Source organism: Lampris incognitus, chromosome 17 (genome assembly GCF_029633865.1).
Source record: "Lampris incognitus isolate fLamInc1 chromosome 17, fLamInc1.hap2, whole genome shotgun sequence".
NCBI lineage: Eukaryota > Metazoa > Chordata > Actinopteri > Lampriformes > Lampridae > Lampris > Lampris incognitus.
In genome coordinates, this window is record NC_079227.1 from 36276179 (window position 1) to 36295286 (window position 19108).

General features: G+C 44.3%; 1 protein-coding gene across 1 annotated transcript in view; it reads right to left on the bottom strand.

The window, feature by feature from the left end:
• The window catches only part of plce1 (phospholipase C, epsilon 1), a 157677-nt gene that overhangs the window by 112825 nt on the left and 25744 nt on the right, over positions 1 to 19108 (bottom strand). Inside the window, exons 2-3 of the mRNA XM_056296770.1 lie at positions 5591 to 5781; positions 3046 to 3188 (exon numbers count right to left, since the gene is read on the bottom strand). Coding sequence (XP_056152745.1) covers positions 3046 to 3188; positions 5591 to 5781 — 334 coding nt within the window. The remainder of the gene's footprint in view (positions 1 to 3045; positions 3189 to 5590; positions 5782 to 19108) is intronic.

Here is a 19108-nt window from a genome sequence, read left to right on the forward strand (position 1 = left end):
TCCTCACACACCACTGGCATGCATACTACCATTCACCTAATTGTTGTGCATAATATCTTTGTTTCTGCTATTGTGTAACTGTATTGTTTGTGATGATATGTGGAGTGTTTGCTGTTGTCCATGGATGTATTGTGCTGCAGAGTTTAACATGCTGAGCCAAAAACAAATTCTACCGGCCTTGGTGATGTGGCTAATAAACATTCTATCTATCTATCTATCTATCTATCTATCTATCTATCTATCTATCTATCTATCTATGTATCTAACTATCTATAGGTGAATTAAGAGGTGATAAGGTGCAATGGTGTAGAGAATATATCAGAGATGCTGAAATAGATGTTAGCAGGTTACTTACATACATGCCTGAGGTAGATGGACATGACAGAGTGGACCAGTATATGTACAATGTACAGTACAGTATACAACATGTACAGTACAATATATACAACATGTACAGTACAGTATAGACAAAATGGTGGGATTTAAAAGATATAAAGAGAAACTTTTTATATCTGGTTGTTTTGGGGTACAGTCCTATACAGCGCCTACCAGAGGGGAAGAGATGGAACAGGTTGTGACCAGGGTGTGATGGGTCTGTGGTGATGTTGCCTGTCTGGTGCTCGAGTCTGGAGGTGTATAAGTCCTGAATGGAGGGCAGGTGAGCACGAGTGATTTTCTCTGTAGATTTAACTGTCCGTTGTAGTTTGTCCCTGTCCTGTTCGGTGGCTTATCCAGACCAGACAGTGATATGTGACAGTGATTTGGAAACCCCAATTCAAGTTTTTTTTACCGTAAGAGTGAAAGCATTTTGCAAAGTGAAAGATTTCCTCATATTTTGGCCGGTCCTCACTTCTTTAAGGGTCTATTGTAGGGTTAGGACCTTAGTTTAAGGTTAAGGTTAGAATTAGGATTAGGTTAGGGAACGTGTCAAGGTTAGACATGTATAGTACTGAAGGGTAAGATTTGGGGCTAAGTAATGAATGTAGTCAAAGAGGGTCCTTACAATATAGCATAGAAAAAACAAGTGTGTGTGTGTGTGTGAGTGTGATTAATTATAACCGCAGAGCATTCATAAAGTGCAGTAGTCACGTCTGAGTAAACTTTGCATGTCACAACAAATAACGCATCCATCCACACCACAGACGGCCTGTCTCCTGGCATGTGGCCAGGGGATACTGGCTTCAGAGCTACCGAGTATCAGCTTACGTTCAAATCATATGTCGCTGCATTGCAGAGGAGGAAGACAGACAGTCAAGTGGCTGAGGACTACAGCGGGGAGTAATGCAGATGCTGTAAAAGAAATAAAACAGTGATGGATAAGAGAGCAGCACAAGGAAAAGACAAGATATTAAAATTCTGATCGATCCTTTTGGTTCGTCAAAAGGCTACAGTTCCCGCTAGCCTACCCCTGAAATGTAAGAAATGGTGATGCCTTGAGAAACAAGTTAAATTATGTGACATGCTATTTTACACTGGTGCAACATGCAAGCCAGCTGCTGGGTCACAACACACCATAAACTTTACGAGAGCGTATCAGTGTGTGTAAGGGAGACTAAAAAGTACCTGTCTAAAATTAATGAATAATGTATTAAAAATAAAACTATTAATTAATTATTAAACATTAAATTAAATTAATTAATAATTAATTTATAAAAAGTACATTGATTGGTAATTAATTAATGGTTTATAAAATGAAATAATAAACAAATTAATTAATAAATTGATTGTGCTGTGTTGGAGGTTGTGGGTGGGGACCGTGGACAGGGATGGCATGACTTCTATGGGATTTCACTGTACATTCTGTTTCTGTCACACCACCAGAACCCTGTGCGTGTGTGTTTTAATGGGCAAGTGTGACACTGGGGTATAAAGAGGGAGAAAAGAATGGCTCAGAGGGGACATGAAGGAAAAAGAAGAAAGGGCAACCACTGGGACTGACCACAGACCTCCTCTTGGCGTCCCAAGATCCACTGCGATGGAGGAATCATGTGGGAAAATAACAGAGTGGGAGAGAGAAAAGAGAAGAGCAGCGGGGCCACAAGGGAACACTGAGAAACCTTTCTTTCCCCGAAGTCAAACAGATAAGTCTCATCACCCCATGACCCACTTCTCCGCTCGTTCAGTCTCCTGCTCTTCCACTGCCTTCCATTTTTATTGTAATACCTTGCATGCTTCTGTGTATTTTCTTTGGGTTCATTAAGTGTATGTATTGTGTTGTTTGGCTGTTGCCATTAGCCACATTTCCCATGAGGGACAGCAAAGTCTTGAACACATTAGAAATGCTCCTGAGGTTTCAGACGAAGGAGCAGAGCCATAAGAACGACTCCTTCTTGGTTTCGGTGCCAAGTGCATCCAGACAGTCCGCGTTCATGTTGTGTAAAGTTACCCAGATGTAGAAATCTCCCTCCCTCCCTGCTAATGACTCACCAGTCTATATGAGGATGAGATCTGCTCAGTCACACGCCACCAGCAGGCATTATGGATGGTAAACAGAAGACATTTATACGGCGCCCTTCTAGTCTACCAACCACTCAACGTGCTTTACAGTGTACACCTCTGTCACACACACAGTCGCACACAATTCACACACTGATGGTGGAGGCTGCCATGCAAGGCACCAACCTGCTCATCAGGAGCAATTAGGGGTTCAGTGTCCTGCTCAAGGACACTTCGACACGCTCTCAGCAGGAGCCAAGGATCGAACCAGCGACCTTCCGATTACGAGACGACCCACTCTACCCCCCGAGCCATGCTGCCCAAGAACAGACTATCTCCTATTTATTATTTTTTTTCTTTTGAGAGTAAAGTTCCTTGCATTAAATGAGACGTCTATATTTTCAGAAATTATCCAGCTGCTGCCAAACTGAGCATCCATGTTTTTAACCCCTGTTTCTTGGGGTTAAAAAACGCTCATTTATGTAATGTAAGTTCACCATTTAAACATGTCAATATAGCGGTAAATAAACGCATTTTATTTGTCAATCATAACACGCGCGCGCACGCACGCACACACACACACACACACATAAACACAGTGACATCCACCTTTTAGCATGGCGTGGCTGGAGGAGGCCGGGGGCACGGGACACGGCGAGGCAGAGCGGGCTCCGAGAGCGGCTGTGGCCTCCAGCAGAGCTCCAGTCAGCAGGGCACACGCTGACGTTCTCCGGCCGGCAGAGCGGTAAAACCTGCAGACAGACACAGCGAGCTGAAATCAAGCGGCAAGACACAGAGTAGGGACGCCGTTACTCAACAGTTGTTTACGATTAAGTGATCTGATTGGTCGAGACCCCTGTGTGTGACATCACAGGAGCCGCGCTATGTCCTCACCCGCGTTATTCAGCTCACTTCATCAACAGCTGATTTCAACGGCTGTCATTAAATGTCCGTGTCATCAGTGGACACGTCTCAAAATATTCAGACAGGGAAATTATATGGGGGTGAGGGTATCATACACTGCGTTCACTCTACTCAATGCTACTGAATAAACTGCTTAGTAATGTTTATATGCTCCTAAATTCAATAAAATTAACGTTGAAAAATAAACACACACGCACACACACAAGACAGGCTGCAATGTACCAGCGTGAGCGAGCTAATCTGATGCTAACGCACGTTCTACAGCACACATCATCTTCTCTAAAAGCACAATGAACAAGACAGGAACATTAACCAGCAAATGTAATTCTATGCCTAGAATTTAGCAAGCTAGCCTGCACTATTTACTAATTAATTTGTATTTTAATTATAATTTATTACTTTATTTCATTAATATTATTATTTCTTTATTATCATTTTAGTTATAATTATATAACTAATTAATTTATATTTAATTACAATTTATATTATTATTAGTTATAATTATATAACTAATTCATTCATATTTCATATTTAATTTGTCAGTGTTATGATTTTTAGTTTTATAAAGCGTTACTTGATGATGAGTTCTACCAAGCTTAGATAGCTTATATGATAGCAGCTTGTGTTTCCACTTCATTGCTACTGCTTAGAATGAATACTGTTATTTGGATGAAGAGCAACAAGCCACTTGTGGTGGAACTAAATTTTTTTGTAGGGAAAAAAAACACAAATAATATATTTTAAACTCTGTCTTGGGTTTCTTTTCATTTATTTGTGAAACTGTTGAACACTTGATGTTGTGCGTGATCTTGAACAACATCACAGCTTTGATGATCACACTCATCCCCCTTTATTAGACAACACCTCAAATAGTGTGTTCTCTTTTATACCACAAAGTTCTACATCTTCCCAAACAGTGGTCATTCAGCACCTGTTGACTTCTTCCTGTTCTAAACACACTATCTGCATTTATGCTCGCCTCTTATGACCTCACACTCATCATGAAAACTGTTTCTACCACTACTACTACTACCACTACTACTACTACCACTACTACTACTACTATTACTACTACTACTATTACTACTACTTCTTTTGGCTGCTCCCGTTAGGGGTTGCCACAGCGGATCATCCGTTTCCATCTCTTCCTGTCCTCTGCAGCTTCCTCTGTCACACCAGCCACCTGCATGTCCTCCCTCACCACATCCATAAACCTCCTCTTTGGCCTTCCTCTTCTCCTCTTCCCTGGCAGCTCCATATTCAGCATCCTTCTCCCAATATACCCAGCATCTCTCCTCCACACATGTCCAAACCATCTCAATCTTGTCTCTCTTGCTTTGTCTCCAAACCGTCCAACCTGAGCTGTCCCTCTAATATACTCGTTCCTAATCCTGTCCTTCTTTGTCACTCCTAACAAAAATCTTATCATCTTCAACTCTGCCACCTCCAGCTCCACCTCCTGTCTTTTCATCAGTGCCACTGTCTCCAAACCATACAACATAGCTGGTCTCACAACCATCTTGTAAACCTTCCCTTTAACTTTTGCTGGTACCCTTCTGTCACAAATCACTCCTGACACTCTTCTCCACCCACTCCACCCTGCCTGCACTCTCTTCTTCACCTCTTTTCTGCACTCCCTGTTACTTTGGACAGTTGACCCCAAGTATTTAAACTCATGTGCCTTCATCACCACTACTCCTTTCATCCTCACCATTCCACTGTCCTCCCTCTCATTCATGCATAGGTATTCCGTCTTGCTCCTACTGACTTTCATTCCTCTTCTCTCCAGTGCATACCTCCACCTCTCCAGGCTCTCCTCAACCTGCACCCTAATCTCACTATAGATCACAATGTCATCCGCAAACATCATAGTCTACGGAGACTCCTGCCTGATCTCGTCTGTCAACCTGCCATCACCATTGCAAATGGTAAGCCAAATGGTTGGAGGTAATCTTCTAATGGCACCAGTAATGAAATGAACACAACACTTAACACCAAGTATCAAAATAGGATTTGTGCCCAGTGCATCTATAGTGACAGCACGTTGAGATCATGGTTCACTATGCTACGTAAAAGGCCATGGGTAAGTAATGCGATCCACAGTACCAAATCCTTCAGTAAGAGCAGGTAAACCTTACAAAACACCTTTATTCACTTTCTGGGGATGGTTTTAATCATTAAGAATTTACCATTTCAAATAATGTCTTAGAACTTGTTCTTGGCCACAAACCTTGGTGAATGAAGGGACCGATTCAGGCAAGGGCTCGGACTGGGACTACAGCTGGAGCTGGGGCTGAAGTCGGGGTGCAGCTGTGGCCCACAAGCTAACCTGAGACACACACATTGATGGCACGCCAGCAGTAGCTTCTTGGAGGGATGTAGCAGGTTGTGTTCCTCTAGGTCCTCCGCATTGTTGACAACCTGTCAGGGGAAGCCATAGAGCTGTTAAGGGAAGGAGGTGTGTGCATCAACGGAAAACCTTCAAAGAAATATTTTAGGGACTGTCAGTGGGTTGGACGGCTTGGTTCAATTTTCACTGAATTCACAATGACAGAAACCATCAGTCTCTCTTATTTACCTTTACTTTTCAGTAATAAGAAATCACAGGATAAGGATCTAATCATAAAATGGCTTGTCTATCAAGTATGTTAAAATATATCTAGCTAACATCCAGGACAACACTACGGATAGCAGAGTCAAAAATCTTTTCAATTATGGAAACAAAATGCTTCGTAGCCCCCCTTCCCATCCACCCCTGTATGTCTGTGTTATGTTCATCTGTCGTCTTGTTTCACTCCATTTATTGTAAAGCGACTTTGAGTACTTGAAAAGCGCTATATAAGATTGATTTATTATTATTATTATTAGGGTTGGAAAACAATCTAATATTGTCATGTTTTGTCTGTCAAAGGTATTGTATCAGCGTTAAACTGAGATATTGTCAGGTGTGATACACATTTTTATTGTTCTAAATTTATGATAAAGACTATCTACTACCAAAAATCTACCACAAAACAAGATTAAATATGTGAGGGAGGACTGCTTGAACACTAGTTTTGGTTTATATTTCATAACAATTCAGTGTCTCATTAGATTCTTAAATATGGTATTTTTTACAGTGTGAGCAGATATCATAATAGCCACACTGTAAAGTTTCCCATGATTATTGGTTCAATACTATTTTTCATGTTGCCCAGCACCATTTTTTTCCAACCATGCCATATGGCTGAAAAAAGAACTCTGAAGCAACTTGTTTAGCACCGCTAACAAACATCTGTGCTTGCAATGAAAAAGAAATAACTGAATAAGTTGATCATATATATAGATAGATAGATAGATAGATAGATAGATAGATAGATAGATAGATAGATAGATAGATAGATAGATAGATAGATAGATAGATAGATAGATAGATAGGTGTGTGTGTGTGTGTGTGTGTGTGTGTGTGTGTGTGTGTGTTTGTGTAACTTTGTTAACAGAAACACTCAACGATAGGGAAAGTGCTCAACAAATAAGTAGCAAAATAATCCAGTAACCACAGCACTATCCTGGAACAAGAACCAGTTATCATCACAGTGGCCAACATCCAACAACGAGTCTAAAACATGACGAGTTGGACTGCACCAGTGCCTGACATGATTCACGCGTACAGGCTGAAGAAATTAACAGCACTCCATGAACGCCTGGCGACACAGATGAACCAGCTGCTACATCAGAGTCTCACCCTGACTGGGCTAACAGGAGAGAACAATATTGATCATGAAGGATCCCCACAACGGTACAGAACTTTCGAATTACCGGCTGATAACCTGCCTCTGCACAACATGGAAGATCCTGTCAGGCATCATAGCAGCTAAGCTGAATGGGCACATGAGTCAATACATGAGCGAAACTCAGAAAGGAATCAGGAACACCAGTGGGTTGAAGCATTAGCTACTGGTTGATAGAGCAGTCACCCAAAACACTAAGACCAGACAGACCAACCTGAGCACAGCCTGACTTAATGACAAGAAAGCCAACGGTTCAATGTTAGTTATGTTAGTTCAATGTTGTTCTAGTTACTGGAGTACTTGGCATTATACAAAGCCAACAGGACACTAATAGTCTTCATCAAAAACTCAACAGAGCAGTGGAAAACAACACTAGAGGCCAACTCAGAGACAATCACACAGGTAACCATCAAATGTGGCATATTCCAAGGTGATGTACTAGCCCCACTGCTGTTCTGCATAGGCCTGGACACCCTCAGTCAGATCATCACTAAGAGTGGATATGGATACAGGTTCAGAAGTGGAGTTACTTACCATCAGTCTCCTCCTATACATGGATGACATAAAGCTGTATGCCAGTAATGAGCGAGACATCGACTCCCTGATCTACCTCACCACGATCTACAGCGATGACATCAGGATGTCCTTCAGAAAGGACAAGTTCGGTTGAATGGTGGCAAAAAGCGGAAAAGTGGTGAGGACAGTAGGGGTTGAATTACCAGATAACAGGATAACAGACATACAGGACAGTTACAAGTACCTGGGTATTCCACAGGCACATGGAAACCATAAGGAGGCAGCAAGGAGGTCAGCTACAGCCAAATACCTTCAGAGAATGGGGCAGGTCCTGAGGAGCCAGCTCAATTGGAAGAATAAGATCCAAGCCATCAACAGATATGCCCTACCAGTCATCAGATGCCCAGCTGGGATAATAAGCTGGTCAAAGGAGGAGGTAAATTGTTCAGATATCAGCACACAGAAACTCTTCACAACGCAAGAAAGGTTCCACCCGAAATCCAGCAGCCTGACACTGTACAATAAGCAAAAACGTGGGTGCCGAGGGTTAGTGAGTGTCAGGACCACTATCCAGGATGACACAAGGAACACCCATGAGTAAATCAGAAAAAGAGTTCCCCAGGATGAACTGAAAGTCCTGTATGACTTCAAGTTCCAGAGTGATAATTATCAGCCAATTATCAGTCAATTATCAGTTTTTTAGCCAGCACCTGCTGTGGTGTTCAGCAAGGAACAGACGACAGCAGTAATGATTGATGTAGCAATCCCGAGCGATGGCAACTCAGGAAGGAAGAGCATGGAAGCTAGAGAAAGACCAAGTGCCGAAAGAAGAATTAGATTGGATGTGGAAGGTAAAATTGAAAGTAGTCCCAGTAGGAGCACTAGGGGCTGTGACCCCCAAACAGACAGAGTGGCTCCGGCAGATTCCAGGAACAACATCTAAGGTCTCTGTCCAGAAGAGTACAGTCCTAGGAACAGCTGAGATACTGCACAGAACCCTCAAACTCCCAGGCCTCTGGTAGAGCACCCAAGCTTGATGAAGACATACCACCCAAAAAGGGTGAGGGGATATATCTAAATAGACTTTAAGATAAAAAATTACATAAAAACCTTTAACATGTTGAGGATTTAAAAAAGAAACTCAAACTCAAAAGAACATAACTTCATTCCAAATTGTTTTTCACCTCTAACCCGTTACAGGAATCAGAGCTCTTTGTCATCATCATCTTTTTTTTCTCTACCACGTCCCTTTTCAAAAGCAATTTCCTCCTGAGAGCACAGTCGTCAAAGAGTGAACAGAGGGGTGAGAAGAGGAGGAATAGAAGCAAATAATAGAGGAAAAGAACAGACAGAAAGGACAAGTGGGCGAGACAAACTGTGGACCTGAGAGAGAGAAACAAAGCAAGAAGGCAGAGCGAGAGAGAGATGAAGTTGAGAAGTGTCTGCTAAGCAGACAGACTGAAGAGAAACATTTTGACCTTCAAGAAGGGTCTCGCTCATTCTTCCCTTCAAAGTGTTTTGGGAATAATAACCATTTGACATGAAAAAAATTGCTTCTCTGAAACACTTACTTCTCTGCAAGTGACCCTGGAGAGCCCCTCTTTCAGCACAAATTTAAGCAAAAAACCATTAAGACACCATTTTGTGGTATTGTAACTGGGCGGTAATGCCTTCGGTGGAGACAGAAATTAGGAAATGGAAGCAAATCAATATGGATGAACCGGGCTAGTACGACTGTAAGAATAATGAAAAAGTACTGCTGGATTGAATTGCAGCTAACGGCCCCTATCTTTCCTCTCTCAAAATGGGAGGAGGCAGCAGGCTGTGGAGAGAGCATCCCATTACTCCAAATCCACAGCTTCCGTCTCTGTGTCATGTCAGTGTGCTCTTGAGCAAGACACTTGACTCATTCCTCTATTCTGAATTGCTCTGGGTAAGTGTGTCCTTCTAAAGAGATCAAGTTTTCTCTGTAAAGACTTGCCAACATGCCGTTGTCTGCAAAACAAGGATATACACATACAACCTTCTTGTAGCTTGGTAACAGCTGAACGAATATCCCTTCCCTTCTTCTCACTCCAGCCACTTCCCAAAATCTACCTCCATCCATCCATCATCCCGTCTCTCCACACACCAAAGTCTATCGTTCCCTCATTTGGCCTTTCGCCCCCTCTTTCACTCGCTCCCTTGAGCTCTGTTCAGTTGTTTAATTTATTTCCCCACCACCTCTATTTCTTCTACGCCACACATGTTTCCACCAAAGTCCTGTGGCACACTCGCTTTATCACTACACACACACACACACACACACACACACACACGAGGGTATGGCCATTCATACGACATACATACATGTGACATCCAGCTCTACCCTGAAACAATGCAGCAGATGAAGTGTGGAAGGTAAAGGTGCATGCAGCACAGCCGGAAATGTGAGCAAGATCAGAAGACAACAGTTTAGCATCAATACTCTGAGTACTGCGTTTCCATCCACGTCGCCACATTTCGACTGAACTCGAGTCGGGGGGTGGGGGTGGGGGGACAAAATGTGAATACGTGCGAAACAATCATGATTTTCAACATTATCTCTATATGTATATTATCTCTATATGCACATATATTACAGGGTCGGACCCTTTAGTCGACTGGTTAACGTAGTCACCTGTGCTGCAGGACACCCAGGTTCGCGTTTGGCAGCACAGTGGCACAGCGGTTAGCGCAGTCGCCTCACAGCAAGAAGGTCTTGGGTTCGAGCCCCGGAGTAGTCTAGGTGCTCCGGTTTCCTCCCACAGTCCAAAGACATATAGGTCAGGTGAATCGGCTGTACTAAATTGTCCCTAGGTGTGAATGTGTGTGTGTCGGCCCTTTGATGGCCTGGCGGCTTGTCCAGGGTGTCTCCTCACCTGCCATTCTTAGTGCCGGTCCCAAGCACACGCACACGGCGTGTGAAATCTGGTTGCTGAGTGCCATAAAGGAAGAGTGCCATAAAGGTGATGCTGCAATAGCTGCTATAGTGCACAGTGGTATGCATGTGTGTTGTAGTGTCTGAAGGTCAGCTGTCTTGCTGGTCCTGATGTAGTAGTGCATATAGTGCATGGTAGCCTATTTTGTATGTAGCTGTGTTGGCTGTATAGGTACCCATGTGAGGTCTATTCACTGGCCTCCCAAAATCAGTTGTGCGCCAAATATAGTTAATTCAAAATGCGGCAGCACGTGTTCTCACCGGAAACCTGTTCTTACATCTCTGCATTGGCTCCCCGTCAAAACCAGAATCGATTTTCAAATTGTGTTACTTGTATACAAAGCTCTAAATGGCCTCACATCACACTATATAAGATATGCTACTTACTTACAAACCAGCAAGAACCCTCAGGTCCTAAGGCAGTGGTCTTTTAACCATCCCTCATGCTAGGTCTAGAGCAGGGGGAGCTGTCTTTTGTATTTACGCCCCAAGTAGATGGAACACCCTGCCAGAGGACCTGAGAGAGGCCCCCACACTGGACACGTTTAAAAGCAGGTTTAAAACCTTACTTTTCACAACAGCAGCCTACGGCAAAGTTCTTGGTGTGTGTGTATTTGTAAATTTCGATATTTGTATATTCTGCTTTGATTCCTGCATAACTGCACACTATGCTGGTGTGCATATTTATTTTCTACATTTGCACTTTTATGATTGTGTTTTGATTGCATTGTCACTTTATGTAAAACACATTGTGTTGCCTGTGTTTGAAATGTGCTATATAAATACAGTCTGGCTTGACTTGAATGTAAGACACAGGCAAAAAAAAAAAAGACAAATAGAAAAATTATATCAAAATAAAGACAAAAGGGTGCCCGGGTGGCGTGGCGGTCTATTCCGCTGCCAACCAAAACGGGGATCGCCGGTTCGAATCCCCATGTTCCCTCCAGCTTGGTTGGGCGTACCTACAGCCACAATTGGTCTTGTCTGCGGGTGGGAAGCCGAATGTGGGTTTGAGACCTGGTCGCTGCACTAGTGCCTCCTCTGGTCGGTTAGGGCACCTGTTGGGGGGGGGGGGGATTGGGGGAATAGCGTGATCCTCCCACGCACTACGTCCCCCTGGTGAAAGTCCTCACTGTCAGGTGAAAAGAAGCAGCTGGCGACTCCACATATATCTGAGGAGGCATGTGGTAGTCTGCAGCCCTCCCCGGATCAGCAGGGGTGGGGGAGCAGAGACCAGTACGGCTGGGAAGAGTGGGGTAATTGGCTGGATACAGTCGGGGAGAAGAAGGGGGGGGGAAATCCACAAAAAATAAAGACAAAATGTCTGCAGGTGGTTGAACATCATTTTGTACAGTATAGCCCTGAAACACCAGAGCCCAGGGCAACGTAATGCTAGGGCAATACAGACAACAATAAATGCTGCTTGTGCTGCTGACTCATACCAAGCGAGGAAGAGATAGAGAAGAACGGGTGGTGACCACAACGGGGGTTTCTAAGCTAGCGGTGGGAACAACTAAATGCCTTGCCTCCGGGGGGTAATACATGCAGCCGCTTTCAACACCAGCCAGCTTTTGTCGAGCAGCTCCATATGAACGTAGCTACATACATCGTCTCTTGACTGACGACTGCACATTTCTGCACAGACCGGGCCAACAGACTTAGTGAGCATACCAGCAGCTTTTGTTGCCTGGACAGAGTGCCTAGATGACATGAAGCTGGATGTCTCCAAATGTTCTTCAGCCTTAACGAGGATAAATCGGTGGATGTTATATATTTTGGCCTCCCAGTTGTGACCTTTGAAATGTGTTTCAATCTCGGCAACCTGGCAAGCAACGTAAAGCCAGGTGCCAGAAACCCGCGAGTAACTTCTTCTAACACAATACCTGTCTGAGTTGGGACACGCAAGTCTAAGAGCTCAACTTCGTATCGAACAGTTAAGAATAATATCCAGAATCAAGGAACTTCCCTCGTCCGACGTTAAAACCATCTCATGGCTTTGGTTCTTCTCATACTGGAGACTGTCTCTGTAAATAGGCTGTCCCTCATCTGCAAAAACTTTTGTCTGCATCTCACACTTTATCAAGTAGTAATCAAAACCTTTGGTCTTCTGTTCATTCTAATTATTGATTTCAAGATTTGATTGTTTTTTAAAGCAATTCATGATTTGACCCAGTTTTACTTTATGGAGCTCCATCTCTGCCTGCAGAAGCCCTGTCTTAAATCTCAGAGATGACTCTTGACTAATCCCATTTGATGAATCTGTTGAAAAGGTGATTAATCTTTACAGTCAGGCACCTTAACGCTGTGGTAATCTACCTCATTTATTAGCGGCTGAAACCTCTGCATGTTCTTTTAAAACTCATTCTTTTACTCAACTGAAAAATACAAATTTACCTGCTTTAAGTATTTCATGTTAGGTGGCGCTGTATAGCTTTAAGTTTATTTGGCTTTGTTTCTTCTTTCAAATTAACATTACCATTGTAATTGTCGTTGTTACTAAAGCTGCCGTTCCAATGCTTGTTTTCAGTCATTATCGGTATCATCTGAACACCAGGCACAGAGGCCCGTTAACTGGTTGTTTTTGTACATAGCAATTGTCCACTTAGTGTCATTAGCAGACAGTGATGCTAACGAGGTCAGGGCTCTAACAGATACATAATGATACGTACTGTATCTGCTGAGGGCCGCTCCTCTGACATGCTCATCCTTCAGACAGCTTTAACCTGAGCACCTACAGGCTCCAGCAACCGGGGAAGAGCTATTGTGTGACCAAGAACCAATACCCTGAGCTAAACCCGGGACGGCAACAGACCACATGGGGAGGGAATTGATAAAGTTGATGCCTTCAGCCCACATTTAGGATTGTTGACAAGATTAAAGTGACTGCAATGTCATTTATTTTATCCCCCCCCTCCCCGTTTAGCCTTATGAAGGGTGACACACACACACACACACACACACACACACAGACACACACACAGACACACACACACACACACACACACACACACACACACACACACACACACACACACACACACACACACACAAAGGACGGGGATAGCTAGTTGCCTTGCTGGGAAGGGCTTCCTGCCTGGGGTGTAGACCTGCCTGTTGTCAGATCTGGACCATCCCACGGGACAGGATATCTACCAGTCTGCACGTTCAGAGGGGGGGGGGGTGAGAGAGATGGGGGAGAGAGAAAGAGGGTGAGGCGAGAGAGACAGAGGAGGGGGGAAGAGAGGGAAAGAGAGGAAGGAGGAGAGAGGGGGGGAGGGGGTGGAGAGTGAGAAAGAGAGAGAGGTGGAGAGAAAAAGGGGGGAGGAGAGAGGGAGGGAGAAGGAGAGAGGGAAGGAGTATGAGAGAGGGGGGTGGAGAGAAAAAGGGGGGAGGAGAGAGGGAGTGAGGCGGACGAGAGAATGTGAGAGCGAGATAGAGAGGGGGAAGAGAGGGAGAGAAGGGGGAGGAGCGTGAGAAAGGGAGAGAGAGAAAAAAATGGGGAAGAGAGATGGCGGGGGGACAGACAGACACAATTTTCTAAGAAGCCAGTGACCTTTCTGACAGGACTAGTAAAGCTCTGTGAGTGTCCCTGAATCATGTTTCTGGTAAAAACTCATTTGCACTTCAAACATATTCACTCCAAGGCCAAACTTGTCAGTGTTTCCTCTAAAGGTCATTTTTAAGACCCAGTACTGCTGAGAACATCCAGGTACAGACTGGGCCTTTATTGGTTTAGCTTCCTGGTAAAAGTCCTCACTGTAGAAACCAACATGCATGGAAAGCATGCAGCACCTTTAGTCCAGTGCAACATCTGCAACATCCATCCATCCATCCATCCATCCATTATCCAAGCCGCTTATCCCAATTAGGGTCACGGGATGCTGGAGCCTATCCCAGCAGTCATTGGGCAGCAGGCAGGGCGACACCCTGGACAGGGCCGACACACATCCACACCTAGGGACAACTTAGTACAGCCGGTTCACCTGACCTACACGTCTTTGGACTGTGGGAGGAAACCGGTGCATCCGAAGGAAACCCACACAGACACGGGGAGAACATGCAAACTCCACACAGAGGACAACCCGGGATGACCCCAAGGTTGGACTACCCCGAGGCTCAAACCCCAGCACCTTCTTGTCTTGCTGTGAGCCGACGGCGCTAACCACTGCGCCGCCCCTGACTGGGACACTCACATCAGATAAATACTGAATAAACAGTCCTCAACACGACCGTGCCATAACAAACTCCGGCTGAATTACTGGAAGACAAATAAAAAGCAGCTACAAACACTTCTTGGCAGCAGCAGCACGGGGTTTCTGCAGGTATCACACCGGTCACCTTCCACTTACAGCAGCTCTACTTCACCAAGGCTGTGACCTTCCTGTAAGGCCACAGCCGCCCCGCTCCCACACACATGACAGAGGAACTCAGATGGACTGCCAGACGCCCCCCCCCCCTTTTCTAAACAGTTACACAAGTGAATGCAGACACCCTGTACGCCAAGGTTGTGCGTGCGACTGCATCTGTCCCTGCATAGCACCTCACACCGAACCTTTACTGGATCTTCACCCGACTTCCCTACCGCTATCAGTCATCGTCTGCACTGGCTCTACACTTTCACATGGAGAGACAATCGGTGGGACAGTGGAGAAGGTGGATGTCTCACAACACAGATATCAAAGCCCATTTATCTGAAACAAGTGCAAGGTCCTAAAAGAATGTGCTGGACATAAAAATACAATGAACTCTTCCCCTGCATAGGCTACTGTACACAACACAGGCTACTGTACACAACATAGAGTTATACTGAAGGAGCCGCAGATGGATCAGAAAGCTCAGGTCTATGTGTTATAAATACACACTTCTGTGTGTGTGCGTGTCTTGTCAAACAAACAACCTGGCGACAATGACTGCAAGGAATGTGGTAGTGCTTTTGACAGACACAGAACAGCTGCTCTCGAACACAAGCAAACACACAATCACACACATATTCACACAATAATCAAGACGCACAGACCAACTAACCCTCAAAATTGAAGAACTCGGGTATGACCACATGCGAGAGAATCATTTCCTCTGTGACGCCCTGACACACAGTGTGTGTACAACACATGCATTAGCACATCAATAAATAAGCTAGTAGCTATCTAGTTCAAATCCTAATAAATGATTTTAATGCAGGTGGATGGAAGACAAACAGAGCACACCATTTATAAAAAAAAAAGCCTCAATGCTCGAAAATGTTCGCTGAGTAATTTAGACATTGTTTACCAATTTATCAGCGAGGATAAATCCTAATTCCTACTGGGCTCAATCAATTACAGAGCAAAGTCGGTCATGTGTGAGTCATGTCCCTTCATCTTTACAGTAAAGTTACAGTGCACCTCCTCGTCAGCCCCGCCGCACCGATAATACCACCACGGATCACGTTACACTGCTGTATAGTAAACGCTTCTGGCAGACGCTCAGCTGAGCTACATCATAACCGCATGAGTCAACTGCCGGTGATGCAGCGCCGCTTCTTCTGCTTCCTGGAAGCTGCGGTGCCGCGACCGAACATCGGGGGCGCCGACCCAGCCAAGGCCGCCTTTCATCTGCTATGTCCTTTTGTGGATATGTGCAAAGATGGGCTACGTTAATCCCACAAACTGTGAGGCATCAGACCCGGTGTAGAGTTTTAGTACAGAAATCTGGGAATCCAGTATAAACACACAGACACAGTCAGTATACAGTACATCAGGCTCGGGGGGCAGGGGTCAGAAGCCAGCAGGGACCCCTGAACAGGTATGAGCTCATATCCAACTAAAGCACTTTATCCAAAGTTGCAGATACACTGGTCAATATGGGGATTCAACCTGTGACATACTGGTTACACTGGGCACCTTTCTATCCTGCAGGATGCCCAGCTACCCACCTGCAGGGCAACTCTAAGATTTACTGTGAATAAACTTCAGTCACTGCCTCCTTGTTCATTTGTTTCACCCTTGTGTTGTCCACAAATTCTTTAAACTGCCCTTGTCTTGAGGGTCATTTATGACCCGCCTTCATTAAACCCCTAAAGTAAAGCAATTTAATGTTAAACCCCAACTCTATTTTGCATGAAGAAACAACCTGTCCTTCATCACAAACTGTGTGACTATCTGGGTTTTCCCTCTTCACAGTGCAGAAAGACTGCATTTAATCAGTGCACACTCGTTTTTACAGGGTCACACATGACCCAAACATGTCTTAGGGTCCCATAAGACAAGAGAAGAGTTAAATCCACCGAGGGGGTCTGAAGATGTAGTATATGCTGATGACATGAGCCTGTGAAACATAACTATCCCACGGAACCCCTTCTGTTCTCAAGAGAGTAAAAAGAAAACATCATACTAATTGTGTCTCGTACAAAAATCAAAAAATGGCTAATTTATGATTATGAATGAGTTTGGCGTGGAGTCCCATTAGTGCCCAGGCAAGCTAATCTGCCCGGCAACTGCCATTCTAGGCAGGGATTAGACAGGAGGCACCACGGGGCACAGCACAGATCCACTGAACTTTGAGCTGGAATGTGTACAAACACACACACACAAGCATGCAGAACGTATGTGAGACAACACACACAGTCATGCACACACACTGTACTCTTCCTCCCTGTTCTACTAAATACATTCAGCTTGCCCTCTTCCCTTTGATGACTGACTCTTAAAACACACACACACACACACACACACACACACACACACACACACACACACACACACACACACACACACACACTCTGTCCTCCAGCTCATTCTCTGACACACACACATACGCCCACACAATACATAAAAATACACAAATTAATGTGAAAGAGTGGAGTAACGTAAGTGGCGAAGCTTGTAAAGGTTAACTGGTATAGTGGCATTTTTACACATCGTTATTTTGATATCATCATCATCTCTCTCCCCCTCTCTCTATCCGTCTCTCGCTCCCTCTCACTCACACACATTCCTCCATCACATGACAACATAAAGCAGCTGTCTCTGACATGCCGCTTGTAGAGTTAATACATGTGGTGTGTGTGTGTGTGTGTGTGTGTGTGTGTGTGTGAGAGAGAGAGAGAGAAAATGATGGCAACATTTTTGTATTAGCAAATCCTTTCAGAGTATTAATTAATTTTCTCTCACTATAAGAAATATTAACTTCATTAAATGAAACACTCAAGGGTAGAGGAAGGTGCTCAACAAACAGGGAGCAAAGTGTGAGCAAACCAATGGGGGAGGGTCCCCCATTGGTTGTAATGTTTCTGATGTTATTTTTCAAAATGTTTTCTATCCTCCCATCGGTTGCTGTGCACCGTAACTAGGGGGCGTGGCAACATAGTATTTATTTGGCTGCTTTTTTTCTTTGTTGTTTAGCCAACTTAGCAGCTGAGGAGTGTGTGATGCACAAAACAGGCTTGTACTGCAATGTATTAAAGCTTTATTTCCTACATCTATTTGTATATATATATATATATAGAGAGAGAGAGAGGAGAGAGAGAGAGAGAGAGAGAGAGAGAGAGAGAGAGAGAGAGAGAGAGAGGAGAGAGAGAGAGAGAGAGGAGAGAGAGAGAGAGAGAGAGAGAGAGAGAGAGAGAGAGGCAGAGAGAGAGAGAGAGAGAGAGAGAGAGAGAGAGAGAGAGAGAGAAATAAAGTTAGCTTAGCCTGCCCTGTTTCTTTGGGGCAGGCTAAGCTAACTGCTAGCCCATGCAGACCGGCAGTTCCGACAGTCGTCCTGGCTGGTGTTCGTTCTCCTGGCCAGTGGTTTTATTTATTTATTAGATATATGTGTTAGTTAGTGTGTGTGTGTTCTTGTAGGTAGTTTGGATATATGTTGTTGTCTTTGCGTTGCGCTGCTGTGGGCTGGGGGAAATGATTCATGGTTTCATGTACGGAAGTACATGAAATGAAACGACAAAATGTTTCTGATTTGGATAATTTTCCTTTTACACATGTTTTTTTTTCTTTTTGCTGAGTCACTGAGAACCAGAATGGGGGGGATTCTAACATGCGTGTCTCTCACCCACCACCGACACACACAGGAAAACACACACTGCTGCAACGATGACCCAGCAACCCACACAAACTGTCCCACGGGAGGGACATGCAGGGACAGGACTGATGCTGTCTGCTGGAGGTGGAGGCTGAACTGCAGGAGAACGTGGTCACGCTGCATGCTGACCTTTGACCTCAGGGCACTGGAGAGAGATCAGCGCTAACCCTTCCTCTGCCGAGGGTATTTTTAATCTTACAAACTCAAGCTAGGCTACTGGAGGACGAAGATTTTATTTTTCTAAAGGAAATCCTTTTATTTTTTTCATGACAAGACAACTTAAGAGACAGAACGACACAGCTGGGAGACACCTGATATCTTAAATAATAATTATTATTATTATTATCAATGACGCACTGGTTCTTGAGCTAAGGGACAAAACATGTCCTACGTCGAAAAGTCTTCTTTGCATTAAAAATCAAGAATTTAATAAGAGTGAAAATAC